Raw genomic sequence first — 26,838 nt, forward strand, 5'->3', positions numbered from 1 at the left:
GAAGGCGCTCTTAGCTGAGTTCTTAAAGTGTTTCGTCATGTCGAGTTTTGGGTCTAGCGTGATGCCTAGTGATTTAACAGAGTCAGCCAGGGTGAGGTTTCCATTGAGCACATCGATAGCTTTTAACCAATCGACCCTTTGGAGTTCTCTACTTTGTTCGATTTGAGGAGTAATTTGGTTTTGTCAGGATTCAGTTTTAAGTGATTACTTGACAGCCAGAGTTGCACTTCCCTCAGTATGACGTTGAGTCTTTGAATGCCGTTAACAGAGTAGATTTCCAAGTAAATCTGAGTATTGTCCCTTTTCTTTGCATCCACTGTCTTCTAATTATCCTACATGTATCATTGGTATCTACCAGCCTAGCTCTGAAGGAATGTAAACCTTCTGACAACCTCATTGCATTGGGATTCCACTCTGTCTTCACAAACAGGAAACCCACATCCACCTTATCAATGCATACATGGTGAAAATTAGTATGTTTTAGGGATGGGCAGCTTGTTAATTCCACCTACAGAGTACAGTAAATTCTGGAAAATGCCCTATTCCTGTAGCCAAATGTCTTGCCTAACACAGTCATGACAGCAAAATGTACGGAATTAAGCTAATCCAGTATTTGTTTCCCATCACCAGGGAATCAGAACAGTCGCAATTTAGCAGCATAAACTACTTTACCAATCATCTAATTTCTCCCAAAGTCCTGCTCTAGTAGCAGTCACAGGAACAAAGGCCATTTTAGAATCCCCTTTTATTTCTGTACGGTAGTGAAAACAAGCAAACCAATGTGCGTAAGATGTTCAGTATGGGTGCAAACTATGGGGGCATAGTGTTGACATATTCAATATAAGTGTGAGATTTACTCATTATTAATGTTATGAACAGAATACTAATACACTCTATCTCATCTTTGTTCATGCTGCATAAACACTTTAATCCTTTTTTGGTCGAGCCTGGGCAGCGCATACGTTGCTCTGCGAGGCATGCTGTATTCGAATATGGACTTGAAGCTCCATCCACTCGCCGCCCATATTTTTCCTTGGCTTGTGTCATTGTCCTTTATAAATGCTGACTTCTGATTCATTAGTAGGCTTGTTAGTCCCTCCTTAGGGCCACCTTATCTTCATTTGTAACCTCCCATGAGGACTGGCCCTTTTACTTCTGTTGTTACACGGTCTGCTTAATCTAGGCTGTGAGCACTATTTTCTTTAATGAGTTTTTCCTACTGCAGGGCACGACATGCTTCCCTACAACATTCAGCGTGCCACGCGCTCTTTCACTTTCAAAGCAGCCACAATGGCGGTTGCTTCTTTGAAGTAAAATAGGTCTTGCATTTACAAGAGTTTGAGCTATTGGCATTGTAAATGACAATGCCTTTTATTTATGTGTTAATTATCAAAACCGATAAATAAAAGGCATTGTCATTTACAGTGCCAATAGTTTAAACTCTCGCAAATGCGAGACCTATTGCATTGCAAATGCTTCTTGTATTTGATTAGTATAGGTGCTGTTGATTCTTCATCCAGTGAAGGTATGTTCGAAGTGCTTATAATTCAGTTGTTTGAAAATATTAATACCAATACAAACACCTCCCATGTAGCAGCAAGAGGGATTGACTCTGGCTGCCAGGTGGACATTCTAAACCTGACATCTCCGGACAGGTTGGGTGTGCAGATCAATATAGATCCCACAACTCAAGTGATAAGGCGCCCAAATGTCAATAATCACCAGCCAGGTATGAACCACAACAGGGAGGCTGGCAGTAAAAGTGTAGCACCCCCAATGAGGGGCATGGATAAAAACAGCCCCCCTTTACAGAGACCTACTGAGCTTCAAGTGAGTTGGTGAGGAACGAATGTATCACTGCTAGGCCTGAAGCAGCGAATTTTCCTACCATAAACATACCCCCTGCCTGCTCCCTGTATGTAGTTATACTGGCAGGAATCCCCGTAATCAGAAAGGACCAGAGGGAAACACAACTTGAGCGCAGGAATAAATGCCTGTTCTGGCTAGCAAGGCACAGGTAGTTTGATTATGGCAGGGCAGGGGAAATTGTAATGGTCCGTAGAGTTGGCTGGGTGGGGAACAGTATAAAAATCAGTGCAAGGGAATTGTGCACTTATAAACGTTAAAAATCCCCAGACCATAAGTAGCCTACTCCATCAGGACCCACGGACCGTAATTAGCCTCTTTCCACTGGATTTATTTTATCTTCAACACCAAACGCCACTTGGGGCCCACGCTATTCCAGACACATCGAGATGGCCATTAGGCACCCCAATTAAGGGCAGATGGGAGCCCCCCCATCCCCCCCCGTCCTCCCCCAGACCCTTACTATTTAATATTCCAGCAAATTACAGATTTGGGGTTCTGGAGGAGGTAGATTGGCGAGTGGTGACTCTGACTCCAGACGGGGAACCTGGAAGACACTGGCCAGATATAGAATTATAAGAGCACTGTGGGGGTCATCTTACACAGACAATATGTCCTGGGCTGGGGGCAATAAGCAAGGATCTGAAAGTAGACATATCTCAGACCACTGGCCCAGTAGGAGTTGGGGCACAATTGATAGGAGCATCCCTTCCCCCACTACTTGCCCCCTTGAGTAAATCTTCTAGAGAAGGTCTGTCTGCAAGGCTATTAGATAACCACTCCACTAACCAAACGAAGGAAACCCACATTTTAAATCCTAGTACACTTCAGTGCACTGATGGGAAGAGTACAAGATAACATATTGAGGGTCTTATCCTGGAACCTTGCTGGTCTTAAAAGTAAATTGTCCTGCCCAGATTAGGGTCTGTTTCTTGACAAATATGATGTATGCATGTTCCTGGAAACCTGGACTCTGGGAGACTACCAGAGGGTAGGCTTTGCTCCATTTAATACTCCAGCTATCTCTGGGGAGGCCATCAGGGGGTATAACTATTTGTGTAGGCTCACATGTGGGCTGCAGAGCTGAACAGCTGACCACCCCTTCAAGTGACATTCAGTGTGGAGTACTTACATTCTCTACAAAGATAACAATTATTTTTTCTAATGTCTACTCTCAACCTGTTGTCCTTAGCCAAGAATCTGCCACCTTAGACCAACTGAACTTCTTTATTCCCACTGTTGACCCAACCATATGATTGATCGTAGGGGGTGACTTTAACTGCCTATTTGATCCCCCTCATTGATCGAAGTAATTCCATCTCTAGTGAGGGAGACCTTCGATGGTTAATCCCAGAAATTCGACCTGTCAAAGCTTGCTCCCAGTTGGCACTCCAGATCAATTCAATTACATTAATTCACTCACTTGAGCGTGTAATAGCCGTACAAAATCAGATACTCCAGGGCAGCTAACATTGAACAGAGTTGGTCAATCGTCCCTGTTGGATTATATTTTAATGGAGACCAGCCCATGGCACATGTGATTTTCCTGTTATAATGCGGTTGGACAGTGATCACAATGCTCTGCTTCTGGATCTGGAGTTGCCGAATCTGGGCAATATTAATTCCAAGCCCATCTCCACACCTCAGAATGGTAGATTAACACTCTCAAATAATAGAAGGAAAATCAGGTGGGGGCAAATCCAACAGTCATCTCATAAACTGGCTACAGTTTACCAATCAGTAATCCCAATATTCTCAAAAATGTGGGAGGTTACAATTGCAGAGGGTACTCCCCAAATTTTTGAGAGGGTTGCAAAACTACATACCGAGCTAACATCTAAATTGGCAGATATACTTTACCCAGTGGTACCCCATAGGGTGGAAAATCGGCCTAAACGTTCCTGGTATAATACTAATGGCCGGAAAGTCAAGGAGCACTGCTGGAGGCCATTAAAGCAAAGGACAAACATTGAACCAAACTCAATCAGGTGCTGTACAAAGACAGCATCCAGGGTGCAAAAAAAATCTGGGAATTGGAAAGATGGGAGGCCCTTAAATCTGTCTTATCTAATAAAGACTCAAAGGCTTTCTGGCCCATAGTTAGCTCAGCTGATAATGAAGGGAAGCCAGCCTTCGAGCCAAACTTAGCATCTGAAGCATGGGAGACTCATTCCAGGCCCTATATACTACTAAGGAAGCTGTGACCGCTAATGCTGAACCTTTAATAACCTTCTCTGAGCTCGCCCAGGAGGAGGTCACAGGGATTACCATGTCTGAAGTGCTAAATGCAATCAACAAGCTCACTTTCAATAAAGCGCCGGGTCTAGATAAGCTGCCAGGGATCTCTTCTGGGGTGAATCAAAAATTATGGGGACCGTATCTATGGGTCTTATTCAATGCCATTATGAATGACATGGACCCAAATGATACATGCCTTGTGGCAGAAATTGTCCCAGTCCTTAAAAAAAAGTAAAAAAAGTAAAGTCCACATTTGTAAAGCGCACAATCACCCGTAAGGGTCTCTAGGCGCTGGGGGCCGTCGGGAAGATTAAGCGAGCTATTGCCCAGAGTCACATGGTGCTGGGCTAACCTGCCGCCGGAGCCGGGGATCGAACCCTGACCCCCAGATTCCAGCGTCAGTCGCCCTGGCCGCGGCGCCACACCTCTCCCTCAAAAAGGGTTCACCACTTCTACATACCAATTATAAGCCGATCTGTTTGATTGATGTTACCCAGAAACTCTTTGCACGGGTACTTCTTGATCGCCTCCAGGCATGGATGGGAGAACAAGAGATCCTGAACACCCTATCAAGCCGGTTCCAGAAAAAACACATCTACCGTGGAACAGATATTTAGACTACAACTTCTTTTTGGTAAAACAGTGACTATAGAGGGTGGCAGTCTCTATTTAATATTTGTAGATCCGAAGCCGGCGTTTGATCTCGTACCAAAGGACAAACTATGGTGTGTATTCAGAGATCAGGGGATTCCCCCCTACCTCCTTAGCATTCTTATGAGGCTCCATGTAGATCATTTTGCCCAATTAAGATATGGGAAATGTGGTGAATTAACCTCACGCTTTCTGGTCAACAAAGGGGTACGGCAGGGATGCGTCCTTGTACCTACCTTATTTTTTTTCTTTATTAATGCACTCGTTGACCAACTTAGAAAGGTCCAGGAAAAGGATAGCCCGTAGATTAACGTCTGGCAAGGTGCCAGCGATGGTGTTTGCTGATGGCACCCTTCCACTGTCTAAGTCACCTATGGGAATACAGCGGATTCTCAATAGCTTTGTTGCCTTCTGTAAAACTAGGGGGTTGGAAATCAATACATTAAAGATCAAATTTATGGTTTTCAATCCTGCCAAGAAGTCATGCGCTAACCTTTACCCTTCTGAATGGCACTAGGCTTCAAAGAGTGTCGGTCTTTGACTATTTAGGTGTCACTTTGACAGAATATCTGGAATGGGAGCCGCAAATGACCAAAGCAAGCCTTGAGCTAGCTCAGACAGTGGGCGGACTTGAAAATTATATAGAACTTCTACATTCAAACCAGCTGGGCCTATAGTTGAAATTTACAAAGCACAAGCAAGGGTTGCTGCACTATATGGGGGCATTTCTCCACTAGCAGTATGATCAAGGTAGAGACTAACTTCATGAGGCAGTTGCTAGGTCTACCCCCTTGTACCCTCTCACCCCACTACGCCTGGATCTCGCATTAGGCCCATTAGCGAAGAGATTGCCCTTAGACCCATAACTTTCTGGCAGAGGTTATGGGTGACCCCAGAACTGGTCACGTATCGATCTGAGCTTAAAGAGCTGTTGAGTCTGATGGGCACCTGCAAAATACCTTGGCTTCTATATATACACGATGTCTGTAACAAACTGGGTAAAGCAGGTCTATGGATCACTCCTAAGGTATCGTGCCCTCTAATCTTGCGGTTGGAATTGGTAAAATCCTTTAGGAGATATAAACTTGCAAACATTCAGGAAAGCTCGTCCTGCAGCAGTTTGACAGCCGAATTCTTATAATTAAAGACAAGTATAGTATGGAATCTTTCCTGGATGAGATACGAGCAATTCTGGTAAGGAAATTGTATGTACAGTTTAGACTTTGGATCCTACCGTTCCGTGCCTTTTTCAAATAAATGGTCCAAAAGTCAATCTGGTGGATGTCCTGCCTATAGTTATAAGGAAGAGACAGGGCTACATGTTCTTTTTTCTGCACCGGCTATTTATTACCCGGGCAGCGCTGGCTCATTCAACTTTGTAAGAATTTAGGCTTTGTACATTTTGCAGAGTCACTTAGAGTTCTAAAGTATTACCCCCAGGCCCCCATCGTCTTCACTATATCTCGCTTCCTAACCTCAATGTGGCGTGCACAATGGACCTTTTTAAAGTAGCAACCACGGTCCTAGCAACTTACACCGATTCCATTCATTTTATCCTTGTATTTTTTCTTGCAATTTAAATTGTTTAATGAATAACATCTAATGATGAATTACCTTTTTTTAAACGTGTGATTGTACTTTATTATATCATACGTCTATGACCATGCTCAGGAAGATTTGAAAATGTACTTTAGAATATCTAAAAGCTCTTAATTGTATAGTTCCTTTTACTGATATATGAATTAACGGTATAGTTATGTACTATTTATGATTTACTTGTGTATGTCCCCTTTTTGATTATGTACTTTTATGGTCCATGAGATCGAAATAAAGTTATGGAATGGAAAATGGAATGGAAATTAGATAATAACATTAGGCTGATGCTGACTGGTTTCACCACTTGTTTTTAGGTTACAGGAGAAAAAGCATCTGGTGCTGCAAGGAAGCCAGGTGCAGAGGTAATTATTCATTATCTGTCACATCACACCTGGCAATAATATGTTCCTATATAACATGTGGGACAATCCACATCTCTGTAGCCCTGTTTTTATTGAATCGTGTACTCCATGCAAGGGACATGTTACATTTCTAAACTTAGAACTAAGAAAATTATATATCCGGGATTCATATATTTTTGTGTGAAGTCTCCAGAAAATCATCAACAATGTGTTGCAGTCAATATATAGTCCTTATTCCCAAAGTTTGTGAACACCTAAGTCCTAAACCTGTGTAAAAAAAAATTGATTACAGGTGTAAATGGCTGACCCTGATTTAGGGATTGCGGTTCTGTGGAAGTTTATCTACTCCGTTTACTAATGAGGAACATATTCATGAATGACACATTGATTTCTGCTATGCATTTAATGGTAATAGTGAGAACATTGGTGTTTTCAGGCTTGGGCCATCAGGAAGATAGTGAACACTCTGAAAGTTGTGACTTTATGGATAGTCTTCCACCTTCCCAATAGATTTACTCTTAATTTACACACCTTTTTCAAAAAAGGCTAAAGAAAGTGTGAGAAAGCACCCACATTTCCCCATGTTTCAAGGGGGTCTAGTAGAAGAGATTGTTGTGCTATTTCGAGGAGTAAAAAACGATTTACCTGTAATAATATGTATCTGCAATACTTACTCCGGCATATTTCCATCCTGCAAGAAATCTCTGTTGATAAGTATTGGGCTATACTATAGGACTAAACATACAAATGTTTGAGTTGCATACAAATTCATCTGTAGTCTTTTAGGTTTTTGCGAATCTGTAGAAAGCAAAGGAGAAAAAAACATATGAGTAATGGATTTTCAACTTTTTACATATTCTTTTAGAATCAAGCCCGTTGAGATTTTTATTGTGGCTTGTTACTTTTAAGGCTGCTTTTGGAGATTGTATCTGTGTTTTAACTTGCAAGAGTGAATAATTGTTGCAACTTTAATCATATGTGTAGGATACACATGTTTCTCTCATGATGACGTCTGTTGAGTTACCCTTAATATTTACCCATAGTATTGCTATTCAAAATGAAGATACCTTGGATGAATGGGCAAAACAATTTCAGCCAGCCAATTTACATAGTAAGTTGAGTGCCTAAAAAAGACTAATTTGCAATACTGAACATCAATAATGGAAGACCCCAGAGTTATTGGAAGATAACGAGTAAGATATGCTGGTTTGTAGCATTTATTTTAACAGATACTCCCTGTACCAGTCATTTGTTACATGTTGGTACTCTCCACAGGCCGCAGACATCGATATTTTGCGTCCATGTTGAAGTGCTTCCGCATTCTGTCCTTCCCTAGTATTTGAGTATACAAGCTACACATATCTTCATTGAATGTTGACTGCAAATAATTTGTTTGTAGAGCATCACCTATATGATACTAATTATTGTTAACAAAATGATGACGCTGTTCTTAATATAAAAGTAATATCCCTTTCACTGCTTTTTTTCAGAGTAAAACAGAAAAACCATCAGTTGCAGCAACCACCAGTAAACCTGCTGCAGATGTGAGAACATGACATTTTATATGATATTGCTTTTCCTGGTTATTGCATATTTTGTGGACAATCTGCACAAGCCGATATAATACAGTAGAAGTGTCCATCGAAATGTATCCTCTTTGATTTCAAGGAGTCCTCAAAGGAAAATGTGTGATTTCCATAAACTTCACAATTATTCTCCAAAGATCGGGATGAATTCTGTGAAGAGTAGATTTGCAACTGTAAAAGTCAGCTTAGATTGCACTTCTTATGCATAGCGTATGGTGCTGGAGAGTCCAAAAAAAATCCATTATAGAAACTCTGCACATCATTCTAATTACACAGCATGGAATTCTGGAGAGTGTTTGTGTTGGAATGGAATGGTTATGCCCAGTTGTGTCACTGTTGTATTTTTATATTTAAAACTAGACATTGGCATCTACACGGAACAGGGGTTGTCATTGCACTCTGGCAATTGGTTCCCGAATGACTGCCACCTGTGAATGATTAAAGCTTCAGTACCTGTATAGAAGAAACATGCAAAATATTATTTCAGACAACTTAATATTGCAAAATTCTGAATTCTGCATTTAATAAAATAGCAACTTTCATAACATTTCTCCTGAATTTTATAGTAGTAGGTGGTTTCTGGCTGTACATGATTATTTTTCAGTATAGTGTCGTTTAAAAACGTAAAATGTTTTTTAAGCAAAGGTGTAAGTCTTTGATGCGGCGAACATTCTGTGAATACTGTTTTATGTGCTTGATTCATGTTATGAATTGTGTTCATACTTGTTTAAGTACAACAATTATGCTTGGAGGAAAATCCAGAAAAAAATATTTTTTTAAATCAATCCGTTATTAAAGGTGTTGTGTGGAAGGCCTGCGCAGAAAAATGCACAATTTGCGATTTTTTAAATATTTTTCACTGTTAACCTCTGGCTTGCAGATCTTCTTCCCATACATTTTGAAAAGACTGAATTATGAATTTGATAATATTCCGGGCAGAGTTTTATGAACGAGGTGGAGATCCCCAATTTCCCCAATTTCCCAAAGGAGGTTCGGATCACACACACCTTCAAGAATGATCTCATTGATTATTGCTCATTAACATAATTGAAATTGTTCAATTGTACACAAATTATACTATTCGGTGAGGTACCTTCACTCTAAATTGTTTCAAGATTTGAGCAAATTGCTTGTGTAGCATTTATTCAAAATGAGGAGATTGCTTCTCGGGACTGTGAAAGATTCCCAGAAGACCAGCATGTAAGGGTACTTTTGACACCTGCTCAATCCGACAAAATGTGTGGAGTAAAATGTTTGACATCGGAGCAATGCACACTTTGGATGAACAAAACATTCCATTGACAAAATCTTTGGAAAATAGTGTGCAGAATTCAAAATGATTGTATAAAATGTAAAGATTTTGTGCACTTGGTAGCATTCCACTTCTAAAAAGAAGATTATGGTGGTAAGACTGTATCAGATATATTTATTGGGAATATGTATGAATAAAGATGAAAAACAGCGGCATTGTGTGCAGTTACAGATATTGCTGGAAGTATTTGAGGGAAGGAGATGTGGGTTTGTGATTAGAGCTGTTGATACTGGGGAAGCAGGTATGAAACGCAGCTTCGGATGAACCTCTTGTGATTCTGGACAAATCACTTAATCTCCCCATATCTAAAGTGCTCAAGTTTCCTTAGGCCAAGTTTGTGCTGCATAAAGCTAAAAAAGTAGCCGGAATGTATTCTATATGTTTCATCTCAGACTTGCAGTGCTGATGTCTACATCTAGGCTGTTGCGATGGATCCACGTTGCGATCCTCTCAGGCACCCTTTTGTACCAGTGATGGTGTGGACACAGTCCAATCATGTCCACGTAGCAGCTAATAGTAACAGAATGCAGTATCTAGACACTAGGGGTATACTAACAAGGAAATGGTGGAGCACGGCGTTGTGGCAAAATTCACAGTGTCGCGCTCAGCCATTTCCAAAACGCAGGGATATTCTGTATTTACAACAATGCGACACACCCTGTGTTTTCCCTAGCACTGGTGCTAAAAATAGCTACTTAGCCCCAAGACAGAGACCCTTGTGTCATAGTGCAAGGGTGCTTGCGTTGCAGGGAATGATTGTTTATGTGCAAGAAAGTGCCCCTTCCTGCACATAAACAATCAATAATGGTGATTTGTTACTTCTATGTGTGCTGCAGAATGCAGCACACATACCAGTAGCAAATCATCATTATTTAATGATTGTTTATGTGAAGAAAGGGACACCTTCCTGCACAAAAACAATATTTAATGGCGGTTTGCTCTTTCTATGTGTGCTGCAGAATGGAGCACACCTAGAAAAAGCAAATGCAAGACGGTATTTCTCCTCATTTTGCCATTCTAATGCCTGCTATTGCATGGCATCAGTTTTTTGCTCTGCCTCAGAGTTACACATCCTTGTAAATCTGGGGCAGCATAAAAAAGCTGTGGGGTTTGCAGTGGAATCCCCACAGGAGCACCCATTGCACACCCCTTCTACGCAGATATATGCGTGAAAGGGTACCATATTTACTAACAGTTGTTAAGCTACAAAACGTGGCCACTTTGTAAATATGGTGCAGGGCATTGCCCTACCGAAACGTCGGAAAAAGTGACATTCCGTTAGTGCAATCCCCTTGTAAATATGCCCCTAGGTCTCACTGTTATCAGGTTAAGAGATATGTGATCCTTGTTGGGTTTCGTTTGGTTGCTCTTTCCTGAAGCAGTGGGGAGTGATATGCATTTTGAACAGATCTTCAGTGTGCTGCAGTCGTTTTTGCCAGTTTTGGACCTTTTACGCATTGCTTGTAACACTGCCAAACAAAGTTGACATAATCTCGTTATTTTTTTTGTAATTTCAAATCTAAATGTACCCATTATCCATATCTTTCAGATAAAAGGAGCGAAAGCATCTGCTGCATCAAGTAAACCTGCTGCAGAAGTGAGTCATTGCAAGCGATCTTAACTATAGGTTCCCATATTATTTTAATGTATACATGTGCATGTATTTAAACCAAAGTCACTTGATTGATTGTAACTCTCTGCAATTCAACTTGTGCATACATGGATGATGCCATTCTTGCAAGAACACACATTTTTAAATACATGGATATTAACAGCACCTTTGGTCTGTTCTCCTTGAAGGGGCTTCCTGCTGCTGCAGCACATTATACTTTATGTTGGAGTGTTTATAAATTGTTTTGTGTAGTTACTTCTCACTTCCGTGCTCAAAAGGTTTCCGTTGTGGTCGGAATACCCAAATCCCAAATCTCAAATTCAGAATGTATGTTTTTTTGTGACTGTAGAACTAGGTTACAGTGACATATAATTTACAGGGTGGGTCTTAAGCTGCATGTCACAATTAGCGTTCACCTAGTGAAATATAGTGAAAGAGGCCACAGTCTAACATTCTTCAGTGTATTATGATAACCAAAGGCAAGAAAAGTTAGTGATAATGAAGAACGGTTATCTTATCTGCTAGAACATCAATAAACACTATTAGGAGATTCTCACTGGGAGCAATACTAAATTAAAAATAAATTGAAAGGTTTAGTTTCTGAAGAGATAAAAATAAACTGTGCATTTTCGTCTAATACACCCAAAGAACCATGGAATGTGAAAAGTGATGTTGTGTGACATCTTGGTGAGTACATTGAGAAGACCAGCAACAGTTAAAGAAAAAAAAAAAGAATACAGCGAGTGTGGAATATTGTGGAGCTAGTATGTTCAGAGTCGAGAAAAGCAGGTCTTCATTACCAATTAGTTACTTCACAGTGACATTTCTGATGACTAAATCTGTGAATCTGAATGATCTAATGGGTCTCGAAATCCCACCAGTCAAATTTAAGGTGACATTGTGGAATCTGTTTTGCTGGTGATTGCTGACCTTCCTCTGCATAGAATAAAGACTGCGATACCTTTAATAGGAGAAAGTGAGCCTGTCTCAGTACCCTTCTACTGGCCCAAGTCTTAGGATCCCCCACCAATCTGCCAAAAGTTAGGAAGTTGGGGTTACTTTTTGGTTCTATACTTTTGTTAGCTATTAGTGCAGTAGTCAAAGAGAGCAATCTCCACGTGGTCCGACTCTGTAAAATAGTCTTATGAGGCCAAACCGACCATTAGGAGGAACAGAATAAAGACCTCCTTATGTTCCACCCGGACTCTTGAATATAGTCTATAATGCTGCGTTATAAATGCTTATTGCTAGTCTACAAAACCAGCCTGTCAAAATGTGCTTTAATGAACGTAAATGGGTTTCAACACACCCAGTGTAAAATTCAAGGTAGTCTGCCCCATTCACAAACCCTTCTGGCAAAAGGCCCAACATTCCTGCTCAGATTAGCTCCATGTTACACCCTAGCTAGAAATCTCCAATCATCAACATAACTTGATCATCGACATAATTTTATCCAAGAACACACGTTCACAAGGTCAAATCAGGGAGGCAGATACCTAGGACACAAGGCACAAGACTGGAATGCGCAGTCTCACCTTGAGAGCTGAACCCAAACACCTGTTTGTCAGGAAACGCTTGAAAACTGAACTATGATGAGTTCATTATTAATGTGCCTTCCAGACCACTAGGGACCCTTCTACCAGACCATCGGTTACAAGTAACCACAATACCTGGTTGAACCTGTTAGCCCTCAATTCTATGCTGTTTATCGGACTGCGTGGCATTTTTCCCTTTCTACAAAAATGTAAGCTATTTCATCACTCCTTCACTAATACAGTCTAACAAGACTTTTAAACTTTGCTGGTCCCCTCCACGATTTACAAGGCTCATTTATACAAAATCATCTTTCAATGGTTGAGCAGTTCTGGAGAAGGGCATGACATAGGTTGGGCAAATACAGAATATTAATTTGAGACACATTTTCTAATATTTTGTTGGGTTTCTAAGCTTTATCTTTAAATTTTCAAAATCTTTGTTGCAAGATTCTTGGTTTATCTGTTGTGCTAGTTTCAGATAACATTTTGCTGAACATTTCTTATGATCTATCACCCAATACTTGGTATAATAGATTTTGTTTACCACCTCTGTTAAGGTGATACATCTGTATCCTGTGTTATGTGTACTATAAAAAAAAAGAACATTCCAAGTAAAATAGACTGAGACAGCTAAAGCTTCATAAACATATCTCTTATCTTCCATTTTTTTTATTCTAGTTTCTCCGTACTTTTTCCTTTCCTGGCCAAATGTTAGTTATATCTGCTTCCTTTCTTTGAACACCCAGAAACATTTTGACTCTTACCCTCGTCATGAAAGTGTTTGTTACAGAGTGCAATTACAGCCCTGTCGAAACTATGTCCGCAGTTTTTGCTCCTGATTGGCGGTGTGCTTTGCAAACTTGGTCCACCTGTACAACAGTATATTGTTATGTTTCAGCCTTTGAAATGACCCTAGCGAGACATTGGACTCGAAGTTTGTAAAGCACGAGACTTGTGCTCCTAAGTATGAAACTTTAAGACCTTATTTAGAAGTGTTTAATAGTGCTTTTAGAAAATCCAAACACATATCTAGAAATATTTTTATATTATTAATTAAAACAAAGATAACAAAAAGTTGTTGGTAAGCTTGCCTTTGCCAATACTGCAAGAAACATGCATCTGTGCAGCTCTGTAAACCTCATTCGGAAAAACATTCCAAGATAGCAGCACTCACCTTAGGATGAAGAACTGAATTTACCCACAGGTAATTAAGTAAATGACTTAAAGGTTACACCCAGAGCCCAAGAGTCATCATTACCTCACTACACGAGTATTCTTACCAAAACCTATTGCTGTTAGACGTTGAAATTCTGATGTCTGTTTAGTACTGTGCACTCCAGGTATTCTTGCATGTAAAGAGTCTTTAGTAAGTGTACATGGAAAGATGTTACATAGGTTATGGTGTTTGCATCTCCATGATGTGAGGAGTCCAACTAATATTACTAACATTTCCATCATCAGACAGTTCTTCAAATTCCTTTTCAAGAGCAGGCATAAGAACACTGTGTGGTGTGTCCATTCGACTGAAGACTACCCCTCATTATAGTGTAACGGGAGGACCTCTTCTGCTAAATCAACCACAAAATGTTTTTATAAAATATTCTGGGCCAGTTGAAGTACCTTTTTGTTTTGACATTTTCCAGATAAAAAGTGAGAAGAAACCAGTATCCTCAGGAGTTGCTGTCGCTGCAGTCGGAGCTGCTGGTGCGGTGGGAGCTGCTGCAGCTGTGTCTAGTAAAGCAAGCATCGAGGTAGGCATTGACAACCAGCTGCTAATATGAGAGTTCCCACCACCTTCTCTACTCCTGTGTGTTTGTTTAGCACCTACTGAAGGCATTGTAAACTTTTAACACCTCTGTCTTTGCATTTATGGTCAACTCTTTCTTTCTTTCAGGCTAAAGATGCCAAGAAGCCTGTACCTGCTGATGCATCCTCAGCGGTAAGCACTAGTATGAAAACAGCAATTAATAATCGGCACAGTATTTATTATTGTAAGTAAATCAGAAAGGCACAGGGCCCCTGATGACCTGCAATTTGAAGCATAATCTTTTGTTTCAAATGTTTAGCGTGAAACAATCAAATGTTAGTTTTCAGGTTAAATGGCAAATGGTTTGCAGCTGTCCAGGTTGTAGGTCTATTATCACTGAGTCTTCTTTCTACTCATAGACCTTCTTTTCCAAGGTGGTCTGTGTGGACAGTCCGTGAATCCTGAAGTACATGCTTTACATAACGTTCTGTTTGTGCATAGTGCACTAGATAGATCTGCAAACTGGATTGTAAGTGTTATTTTAATTTGGCTAGTCCGTTCCCTGGCTTATGTTATGAGGCCTCCTACTGGTATACAAGAGAAGGAGCAGCAAGACATCAGAGGAGTATTACTTTCTTTAGGGCGAAAGCTCACAATCGATCATTGGGTGGCATGCTTCATCACTGGGCTCCTCCTCATGTTGGTCGACTGTATGTACCAATATCGGCTATATTTTCTAATAATTAAGGGGGGCTCTTTGTGTCCTCTATATGTATGTTGCTAGAGGTGTCCTACTCTATGGAAACAGCGGGCGGTAAAGGAGAAAAATACTAAAACTACCTATCGGTGGACTATAAAATGAATTTCTGTCTCCAGTGTGTAGATTAAAACAGTAGGGGATTGTTTTGACCATCTAAGGAGGTTAATATGTTCCTGCCCAATAAAACAAATGCCCACAAACAGTTCAACCGGCTTTAATCAGACCACATCTCTCTCTGGGAGTGTAATCCGCTTCTTGGAGGGAAAGGACATAGACATGTTGGCTCAGTAGCTGAATACGACTGAGTGAGTAATCCTTCGACTTGCATGCATAGATGGAGAATCCCTCATAGTTGGGCAGCCCGGGGATGCTGAATGGCTTTCCCGATCCTGGACTTGTATGGTGTGGTATTGTTTCATTTATAAAATGTATCTTTATAGTATAATCACAAAATATTATACTCAGAGAAGGCCCCACTGGTAATTCTCAATTGAATCTGGGAGATATCAGACTGGGTCATAAGTCAAACATCTACCATAGAAGCTCATAGTGCCAACACTGGGCACCAAATACCAGGACTCTGCACCATGCATAGATACAAAAACTGTATGTAGAACGTTCGACCCACTCAATCCTCCAGAGTATGACAAACAGCAGAAGATATGGTCTCACACATTGCCGCCAGCAGTCAGCTGAACCGATCAGTTCTGTACACAGATTGAAAATTTTCTAAGGTTACTTATGAAGTGTGCAATACTGTAATCTACAGGTATGTGTGCCTTGTACTGTTGTATTTAGAGATACAGAGGAAAGTGTAGTCCTTCCTACAACATGAAAATACATACCACAATTGCACCGATGATTGTGTAGTTTCCCTGAGTGGATATCGAATTCCATTGGACGCGGACACTGAGAAGAAAGGAAAGTTTTGTGACTGAGCCTTAACTCCACCTCCAAGGCTTCATTGCAGAGACAGGAAGGCCTTTGACTAATGTGTGTTCATTTCCTGTGCTTTAATGCATTAATACCTTTTCCCACAAGCACTGATTAATTTGTATAAATGTCATATTGGAAAAGAGCATGACTAAATCATTGCACGGCTACTGTAGTTTCCTGGAAGTCGTTCAGTGGCTTGTTTGGTAGTCTTCTCTACTGTACTGCTGCTCTTTGCAACAACGTCTAGTGCTCATGCATAATTCCCATCCAGTGAACACCCTTTGTATATTTTCTTCAGCTCTGACCCTTGCAGTGAAGTATTAGGTACGAGGTCGTGGCACGTAACAGTGAACAGTTGTGTTGCTCTCCCTGATGTCAAAGATGTCGAAGTAGTAGAGCTCTTAGTATGTTTTAATTAAAGGTAATGAGATCTAAAGCAACAGTTAATGTGATTTGCAAGGCTCATTTGCATTGCAGAGACACCAACATAATCATTCTTAAAATTGCATAGTTCGTTCCTGCTTGAGAGTGAGAAAGCTTTCATAGAAATGAAAGAGAGAACCCTATTTTTCTAGGCAACACGCAAAAGAACAGCTACATCAGACAAATCTCTGTGGAAAATGTATTCCTGATTTCCATATCACAAACATTCAGCATTCCCTAACTTACAATTCCCATCGTATTCGCTAAACTTCATGGATAAGGAGAATGAGCTTGCCACAGTTTCAGATGGCTGCTTTCACTCAATGGTTCCCGTCCAGTCTGCCTTCTACTGACATTGTAGCTGTTCACCAACATTTGACTTGTCATCACTTGTCAGGTGGGGCTCATGACATAGTATCAAAATTGCACAATTATTTTGAGGGTTTATTCACATATTGCCTGGTGAATGCCTCCTGCACTACATTAGCTCCTTTATGCTTGTGAATGTCCCCACCCTCAAGCTTTGCTAGATGGTCCTCCTGTGTAGACTGTAGAGGTAATGGAACTTGACTCGGGCTGATCCAGAGTTGTGAACTGTATCCAAGCAGCTGGGCGGGGGCGAGGGGGGCTGAGGAAGGGTTAAAGCTACCATTATCTTCAGGCTGGACCTCCAGTTAAGGTCTGGATGCTCAAGGTCAAGGGTGTAATTCATGATACTGCACTCAATTGCCAGCCCCATGAAAACTGACTTTCAGATAGGTGAACAGAATATCTTTGTGCATCAGTCATGAGAGAGGAGGGGCTTATGTGGTTTTTAAAATGGCCAGGGAAGAGGCAGCATCTGAGTTAGAGAATAATGCACAGTGGACCAATCGAATCTTTGGTCACAGGAATGATTGGATTTTATCAGCATGAAATTGTCAGCCAGAGACGTGTGGCTAGGATTCACCTTATTATAGACCCTGCTAATGTGTGATCAGTCAGTGGTAAGTATGCAATGCATGGAAGTTCAAAGAGGGAACCGGGACATTTCTTTTGATGTGGGGTTATTTTTCCATTGTGATGAAGCTCTTACTTGGCCATAATGGCAGTTATAAAGTGCCTAAAATGCAGAACGTATGGAACTTTTTAATATAGAATATTACGCTAAAAATACAGTAAGGTATCTTGCATGCATACCAGTGGGGGCATACGAGCTACAAGGTGAGGTTTGCAACAGCGCACTTTGACCTCAATTCCATGGGTGTCTGACAATAAAAGTTCACTTGCATTGTTACATGTGCACAGCGTTACAGATTGCTTTTCACTTTTTTCTCTTTCACACAATGATATAATGTTATACTTGACAAATGTTGCCCCTACTGTCCTGTACATTGCAAATAGTTTAATCTAAGAGCATTGTGTCTTAAATCGTGTAATATCCAAATGCAATCTTTCTGGAAAGGTATTGCTTTCAAAATTCATTTGAATCTCCTATGGTACCCACCCATCCGCTACCCCCTCTTGTTGTACAGTGAAGGTCAATATACAGGAAGAGTTCTGCATCATCTTGTACATCTTTCAAATTTCATGTTTAATTGGAAACTGCCAGCCGGTTATCACTTGGCCAAGAATACTGGTACTAAGGCACAACTTTCAGGCCCTTTTCTTCTTTTTTATATGGTCTCTCCATGGGTCTTCCCCCGGAATGATCTGCCCCCGGAATGATCTATTTTGGCTATCATTAAGCTATCTATTTTTGAGTCTCTTGCTTACGTTATCAAATAAATTGAAAATATGTTTGATGACTATGGACTCTTAACTGCCAATGATTGTGGTGTTCATCAGGTGCCCGTTATGAGTGTTGAACGCAAAGGAATAAATATTATTATTAGAAATAGAATTGAGAATAGGCTATGAGTTTTATTCTGATACATATTTTAGAATTAATGCAACATTAGTGTCCTCTACAAAAAAGTTGAAAATGTTTTTTGCCTATGTGGTATTGAACGGATTCAGCACCTCAAACAATTGCTTTATATAGGATGGCAGTGAGTCTGTGGGTTTCACTTGAGACCAGATTACAGAAAGCTGGATGTAACTGCGAGAAGAGCATGAGGTGGAGGGAAGTGGGAGCTTTGTTTGAGGACAGTACTTGCTAACACATTTTTTTGTTTTACGTATGTACACAGCATGCATATATTATACACATTTTCACATTTAAGGACAGGGATATTGCAATTTAGACAGAATCGCCCATCCCATATTGGAAGGCATGTATCTAGTTTTCAAAGTCAGCAACATGAACCCATGACCAAACCTCTTCTCTGCTGTTTTGAAACTAACAAGAAAGGACACTATATTTGATGAATATGTTTTTTAGGTTGCAGTAAAATCTTTCAACTTCTCTCCAGTGTGCAATAATGTTGTAGTTGTGTGGGTTGAGGACACGTGATGTCATACATTTAACTTTTACCTGAAAACTGTATTTAATAAATGGCTCTATTTGAACTATGTAATTATTTGGCTGTAATTAGACCATGGGTTGTAACCTTTTTGCTACCACTTGTCACTAATACCTATGGCTCGTTGTTAACTTCTCACATTGCACATTTCCTTATCAGGCTGGAATAGATAGTGCGTTAGATGAACTGATGGGCACACTGGAAGGGCCAGAAGTTGTTCCCGAATCCCCAAAATACACTGGTCCTGTGATTACGGTAAGTCAGCTCCCATTGAATTATTTATTAGTAGAGAGACATAATGTGTGAGAATATTTAAAAAATGGATTCAAATTAAACAGAAATATTAACCGTACACTACCCAATTGGTAGGGGTGTTCACGTACCCCATATTGCAGTACATCATATAGCAGAAACTCATCCAAAATAGCTGGTAATAGCACATTCAAATTAACCTAACCCATTCTGCGTCTAGCCCCTTGGATGTGTAGCATTTCAAGAATGTGTTTTTACTGCATGTATGTCAACATCTGGCTAAATTACTATAATTGATGGTAGCAGTATAATAGACACACATTGGTCCTCATTACGAAGAACATTTTAATTTAAATGATATCAGGAAAAAGCAGTTACCAGCTCCACCAGAATTATGGTATATTCAGGTAAAATGTGGATCTATTTACATGTACCTGGATTCAGTTGCTAAAACCTTCTAGTGAAAGTCCTAGGGGAAAATGGAATGACTGGGAGATAAGGACCGGGAATTACTGATGCCCTCAGAAAATTCCAATTTAAATGGAATTCTCGGAGTTCAACCCAGAATATTCACTAATTCTGCACCGCTGGGTTGATTTCGGGCTCAACAAGAAAACAGGGTGGACTGAAGGCAGTGATAGTTCTTGAGAGTTTTAGAATTCTGAACAATATATGAATTTCTACACTGAGTAAGATATGAGATGCCAGTAGGCTGGTGCGCTTCGTGCGCCTACAAGCTGAATACAAAATAAATGAATGCCAGACTTAAAGGTACCTTCAACTCAAACATACACTGTCTGTGTATGTAGGAGTGGACAAACATTCCATGGAAGACTTACGGCTAGAGAGAAGGTTGATTGAAGGATAAAAAGCGAGAAAGGCAATATCCTTAAGATACATTACACTAGTGGTCAGCACACAGACGCTCTCTGGAAAAAAGGTTGGTTTGGTTTTGGGATGATAGAGAATGATCAGCTAGAGGAGCCCCTCACATTTCCCAGAGAGGTATCAATAAAAGGCAATTGTAAGCTGATGCAACTTAAAATCTTCTGTAGAATGTAAATGCAAGAGTGCAGCTCTATAAATTTGGGACTGCAAGGAATGATCGTTTCATGCAGAGATGTAGGTGGAGGATATTTTTCTTTAACTATTATGAGACTGCCCTGAATTAGCACCCTATAGGAAAATATAGACAAACTTAAAACGATAGTGGAGCTGCCAATAAACATCGAGGTACCAACAGCAATACCTGAGATCTGACGGTCAAAGGACCAGACTTCATACTAGATACTGCTTGTGATTCCGAATTTTGCCATGGCCAAAAGGTTCAAAGCCCAAAAAATGCAGAGCCCTGGAACTACTGAGTTTTGGAATGGGCACGGATATGGGCTTTGTGTATGGACGCAGAAAAGATGATATATGCTTTGTGAGAAGTTGGCCTGATATGCAGTGCTCACTATTCTAGTGATCACTATGTATCAGTCCAAACAACCCTTATTGATGATTGGTTGTAAGTCAACCTTATAGACCAGCTATCCTAGTAGCATGGATACGAGCAGTCTAAGGCTAAGACTCTAGAGGGCGTGTTAAGCCAGCTGTTTTACCATCACATTACCCCTTGAACACCAAGTGAAAGGACACCACACAAGTTGTTATGAAAATAAACAGATATTTATTTATAACAAGACTACCCTGAACTCTTTATGAGTCAGGGAGCTAAGCACACAACAAAACTCTTACGAAAATACTTTAAGTCGCACAATTTACACAAATGCCCTAGGGGCACGAAAAACCATATACACAGTAAGTGGAATGCGAACTTGCTAGCAGGTAAGTAATACTTTTCTAGACTTAGGAATCGCTAGGCCTACAATTCTAAACACTGGGATTAGATGCAGGAGGCCTGTGGACGTCGTGTGCAGAGTGGGAACTCTCACGCGTAAGGCGGGAAAAAGTCTATGGAGGCTAGCAGTTGCAAAGTTACTGTTCTCGGGCGAACCCGACTAGTTGGGACGAAAACGGGAGTGGATCCGAACACTTAGGGTGTTGGACTATGCTGGGGCACCGGAGTGCTGGATTTACCTAGCCCAGGGGCTGCGGCTGCATAGGGTTCAAGTTGCGTCGGAAACCCACGTTGACGGACCAGGAGCCTGAAGAAGAAGTTGCTGGCAGGCGGCCAGTGAAGAAAAGTTTGAAGAGATCCAAGCCTGGATCAGGGAAGAAGAAACCTGTAAGCAGAGGGGACCAAGTTCTGAATCACTAGCCAGTGATTTGAGTGGGCACCAGGATGGCACCGGACGAAGTCACCTCAGCCAGGTGAGTGGGCGCTGCTGGGCTCTGCAGTCTCTCGGACCAGGAGGCGTTGTCGGCGACCAGGATGGAGGTGCGAGCTGTCCCACGAAGGTTCTTGCTGTCGACGTCGCTGGACCCAGGATTGGGCAACAAGTCTTGGCAATTGCAAGGCCCACGCGGTGGACCTAAAATGGCGTCTTGAGTGGACCAGGAGGGTCCAGGGTGCTCCTCTGTTGGAAGGGAGCAAGGGCTAGTCTGGAGCAACCAGACCAGCAGTAGTTGTCGTCGTGGAGAGTCGTGAGAGGGCCACTAGCCAACGGGCAAGCGACCTGGACAACGCGGTTGGCAGCAAAGAGCAGAAGGGCCCCACGCAGATCTCGTGGATGCAGGGGGGCTGAACTTCGGTGCTGGAGCTGCTCAGGGTCGGGGCTTCTCTTACCCCAAAGCACTCACTCGAGGGTCACTCGGGAGTTGTGCTGGACAAGCGTCGTGCAGTTCTGAGGATGGCCGGTCCCTCGAGGTCTCGTCGCACCCACGGATCACAGCTGGGCTGATGATGTAGGTTGAGGTCAGAGGTGCCAGGGAAGCCGGTTCTCGTCGTGCTGGAGCAGTCTTGATCCGAAGGAGAGACTGGCAACAAACCGCGATGCTTGGTTGGTGCCTGCTGCTGCAGGGTGACTACTCCTTAGTCACAAGGGAGAAATCTTGAGAAGAGTCTTGAGTTCCTTCTTGCAGAAAGTAGTTTCAGGATTCAAAGATGATCTGATTTGGAAGGGGGCCAGTTCCTACCTTTATCCTGAAAAAAAAGGGGCTGGCACGTGACTAAGTCCTGCCCTATGGGTGGGACTAGGAGGGGGGTGGTTACACCCCTCTCCTTTGGCGGGCTTTCCCCAGGCCAGGGGCTGGAGTGCCCCTGGAACTGGTTTCAGCCGGCCTATGCACAGTGAGCACCGGGGTGCCACTTGCAGTCACCTTCCTCTAAAGCCCTGCCTACCTAGGATACACAAAATCCTGTCTGGGACGGTGCTGGCACCGCCCCTGACAGGAAACCCTTTGTCCTTGCCTCCTGCTCTGGGAGGACTCCCAGCAGCAGGAGGGCAGACTTGTGTCTCGGTGGCAGCATCCATTTTGTGGAGCTAAGGCTATGTCTGACTTTAACCGGGGTTACAGGTTACATACATGTCGTGTCCCTCTAGAAGGGTGGAATGCTAACCCCGTCGCCAGAATTGGCGAGGGGTTAGTATTCCAATTCGTATGACACCTTACTCGACATGTTTTGATAAAGCGATACCAGAGTTGGCATATAACCGCGAGGATTATAATGCACTTAAGAGTATATGGTATGCGATATCATGGAAACGGCTAAGGGATGGATCCCGAAAGCCGCAGACAGGCTCAGCTCATGCCAGAGCACTATCTCACACGATTCCAAGCACTCTGCCTTCAGGATTGTCAAGGCCTGCCATAGGAGCGACTGATAGGAGATCTGTGTGTCCATTTAGGTTTAGATATAGGAATACTATATCTACAGCTCTATATCTACACTCTGCCCCAGCTGTCAAGCAGCCAGTTGTGTCTGATTTAGTTAGTCAGCCCAGGGGTGGCATAATGCATGCTGCAGCCCCTGGGAGACTTCTGGGTGCACCTCAGCCCTGGGTACAGGGACTTGAGAGGGCCCAGGGCCAATTCAGTACCTGGGTACAATTTGGATTAGAGAGAACAGCTAGGCTGTGGGTCTGATTAGCAGGCTCACAGCCAGGGAAAGTCGTAAACCAGTGAAGCAAAAAGCAAAAATCTGGGTGATCATAGGATTGCAGACCCTACTCTCCTACATGACCCCCCCCCAAACTTTGGGACAATAAACTAACCTTGACCAGGTGAGTCTTCTTGCTCTAAGTGGAAATACCTGGAGAGCCCATCGGCATTGCCATGATCAGTACCAGGTCTGTGCTCCACTGTAAAATCCATCCCCTGTAGGGAAATGGACCACCTAAGTAGTTTGGGGTTTTCACCCTTCATCTGACTTAGCCATAAGAGGGGCTTATGGTCGGTCTGAACTGTGAAGTGAGTTCCAAACAAGTAGGACCTCAACTTCTTCAGGGCCCATACCACAGCAAAGGCCTCCCTCTCGATAGCTGACCAATTTTTCTCTCTGGGGGTCAGCCTTCTGCTAATGAAAGCAATTGGCTGGTCGTTGCCATCAAAATTCAGCTGAGATAGAACAGCTCCCACACCCAACTCAGAAGCATCTGTTTGGACAATGAATGGTTTGGAGAAGTCTGGACTCTTTAGGATAGGTGCTGTGCACATGCCTGCTTTAGGTCATCGAATGCTTTCTGACAGCTTGCTGTCCACTGAACTTTCTTTGGCATCTTCTTGCTTGTCAGGTCATTAAGGGGGGTCACTATGGACCCATCATTTCTGACAAATTTCCTATAGTACCCAGTCAGGCCCAAGAAAGCTCGAACCTGAGTCTGGGTGATTGGAGGAGCCCAGTCCTTGATGGCCTGTATCTTACTCTCCAATGGCTGAACCTGGCCTCCACCTACAAGGTGGCCCAGGTATACAACCTGTGTCTGCCCTATCTGGCACTTAGTGGCCTTGATAGTGAGGCCTGCCTTTTGCAGGGCCTCTAACACTTTCCTCAGGTGGACCAGGTGATCCTCCCAGGTGGAGCTAAAGACAGCAATATCGTCCAGATATGCTGCACAGAAGTCATCCATCCCAGTGAGAACTTGATTCACCAACCTTTGGAAGGTGGCAGGGGCATTCTTCAACCCAAAGGGCATTACCACAAACTGATAATGACCACCAGGGGTAGAAAATGCTGTCTTGGGCCTGGCTTCCTCAGCTAACCTGATTTGCCAATACCCAGCTGTCAGGTCAAATGTGCTTAAGTAGTTGGCAGAAGCCAATCTATCTATAAGTTCATCTGCCCTTGGTATTGGGTGGGCATCAGTCTTAGTGACTGCATTGAGGCCTCTGTAGTCTACGCAAAACCTCATCTCTCTCTTACCACCCTGGGTGTGAGGCTCTGGCACTAGAACTACTGGGCTAGCCCAAGGGCTATCTGAGGGCTCAATGACTCCCAACTCCAACATGTTCTGCACCACTGTTTTGATGCAGTCTCTGACATGATCAGGCTGCCTGTAGATTTTACTCTTGACAGGCAGACTGTCTCCAGTGTCAACCTCATGGGTACACCAATCAGTTTGGCTGGGTGTCAGAGAGAACATATGTCTGAAGGATTGCAGGACTTGCCTGCAATCCTGTTGCGGATGTTCAGAGAGGCTGCCACAAAAGACAACACCATCTACTGATCCATCATCAGGATTCTGAGTGAGCAGGTCTGGGAGAGGGTCACTCTCTTCCTCCTGTCCCTCATCTGTGGCCATGAGCAAGCTCATGTCCTTCCTGTCGACATATGCCTTGAGCCTGTTCACATGGAGCACCCTGAGGGGGCTCCTGGGGGTTCCAAGGTCCACCAGGTAGGTGACCTCTCCCTTTTGCTCAATGATGGTGTGGGGCCCAGACCATTTGTCTTTGAGGGCTGCTGGGGCCACTGGCTCCAGTACCCACACCTTCTGTCCAGGCTGGTATACAGTCAGGACAGCCTTTTGGTCATGCCAAGCTTTTTGGAGTTCTTGGCTGGCCTCTAGGTTTTTGGATGCCTTCTCCATGTATTCAGCCATCCTGGAGCGGAGACCAAGTACATAGTCCACTATGTTGGTTGCAGGCTTTTTGAGAGGTCTCTCCTATCCTTCCTTCACCAAACACAGGGGTCCTCTTACAGGATGCCCATACAGAAGTTCAAAAGGGCTGTAGCCAACCCCCTTCTGTGGGACCTCTCTGTAAGCAAACAGGAGGCAGGGTATCAGGACATCCCATCTACGCCTGAGCTTTTCAGGTAGTCCATGAATCATCCCTTTGAGGGTCCTGTTGAATCTCTCAACAAGCCCATTGCACTGTGGATGATAGGGTGTGGTGAACTTGTAGTTAACACCACATTCCTTCCACATTGCAGTCAGATATCCTGACATGAAGTTTGCACCTCTGTCAGAAACAACCTCCTTAGGGAAGCCCACTCTGGAGAACACTCCAACTAGGGCTCTTGCCACTACAGGGGCTGTAGTGGTCCTAAGTGGAATAGCTTCAGGGTACCTGGTGGCATGGTCCACCACCACCAGTATAAACTTGTGCCCTGATGCTGTCTGGGGTTCCATTGAACCAACAATGTCAATCCCCACTCTTTCAAAGGGAACCCCCACCACAGGTAGTGGTATGAGGGGGGCCTTTGTTGTGCCACCTGACTTACCACTGGCTTGGCAAGTGACACAGGAGCGACAAAACTCCTTGGTATTCTCATTCATGTGGGGCCAGTGAAAGTGTGAGACAAGTCTGTCCCAAGTCTTTGTCTGACCTAAGTGACCTGCAAGGGGAATCTCATGGGCCAAGGTGAGAAGGAAACCTCTCAGAGACAAGGGGATGACCAGCCTCCTGGTTGCACCAGGCTTGGGGTCTCTTGACTCAGAGTACAGGAGTCCATCTTCCCAGTATACCCTGTGGGCACCTGTGGCATTCCCTGCAGCCTCAGCAGCAGCCTGCTGTCTGAGGGGTTCAAGGGAAGGGCAGTCTAACTGTGCCTTCCCCAGGTCTTCTCTGGAGGGTCCCCCTGAGCCCAGAAACTCAACTTGATCAAGTTCAAGCTCTTTAGGCTCAGTTTCCCTCAGCTCTCTCAGATCAGCCTCCTCAGAGACTTGATCCTCAACCTGGGGCAAGGGGGAAGGCAAAGCCTTACCCTTACTGCTCTTCTTCTTGGAAGGTGTCTGGTCCTTTCTTCCAGGATCCAGCACCTGTTCAGTGGGGCATCTTCTGGCCTGTGACCTAGTCACAGCAAGCACATGTGCTGGCAAGCCTAACATTTCCATGTGAGTCCTCTGCTCCACTTCTGACCATAGGGATGACTCCAAATCATTGCCCAACAAACAATCCACTGGGAGATCTGAACTAACCACAACTTTCTTTTGGCCACTTACCCCTCCCCAGGAGAAAGCAACAATCGCCATACTATGACTGGTAGTGACGTTGCTGGCATTGGTCACCAGGAAATCTGTACCTGGCATGATCTGTCCAGGGTCCACAAAGTTAGGTGTCACCATGGTGACACTGGCACAAGTGTCCCTATAGGCCTGAGCCATTTTGCCATTTATTAAAGGTGTCTGCCTG

The 26,838-nt window shown here is 43.0% G+C and overlaps 1 protein-coding gene across 24 annotated transcripts in view; it reads left to right on the forward strand.

The window, feature by feature from the left end:
- Positions 1-26,838, forward strand: part of CAST (calpastatin) — a 685,784-nt gene that overhangs the window by 342,043 nt on the left and 316,903 nt on the right. For all 24 annotated transcript variants that reach the window (XM_078675414.1, XM_078675406.1, XM_078675407.1 and 21 more), the window contains 6 exons: positions 6,666-6,713; positions 8,204-8,257; positions 11,161-11,208; positions 14,402-14,509; positions 14,653-14,697; positions 19,228-19,323. In XM_078675414.1, coding sequence (XP_078531540.1) covers positions 6,666-6,713; positions 8,204-8,257; positions 11,161-11,208; positions 14,402-14,509; positions 14,653-14,697; positions 19,228-19,323 — 399 coding nt within the window. The remainder of the gene's footprint in view (positions 1-6,665; positions 6,714-8,203; positions 8,258-11,160; positions 11,209-14,401; positions 14,510-14,652; positions 14,698-19,227; positions 19,324-26,838) is intronic.

This window comes from Lissotriton helveticus, chromosome 2_1, assembly GCF_964261635.1.
Source record: "Lissotriton helveticus chromosome 2_1, aLisHel1.1, whole genome shotgun sequence".
NCBI classification, from domain to species: Eukaryota; Metazoa; Chordata; class Amphibia; order Caudata; family Salamandridae; genus Lissotriton; species Lissotriton helveticus.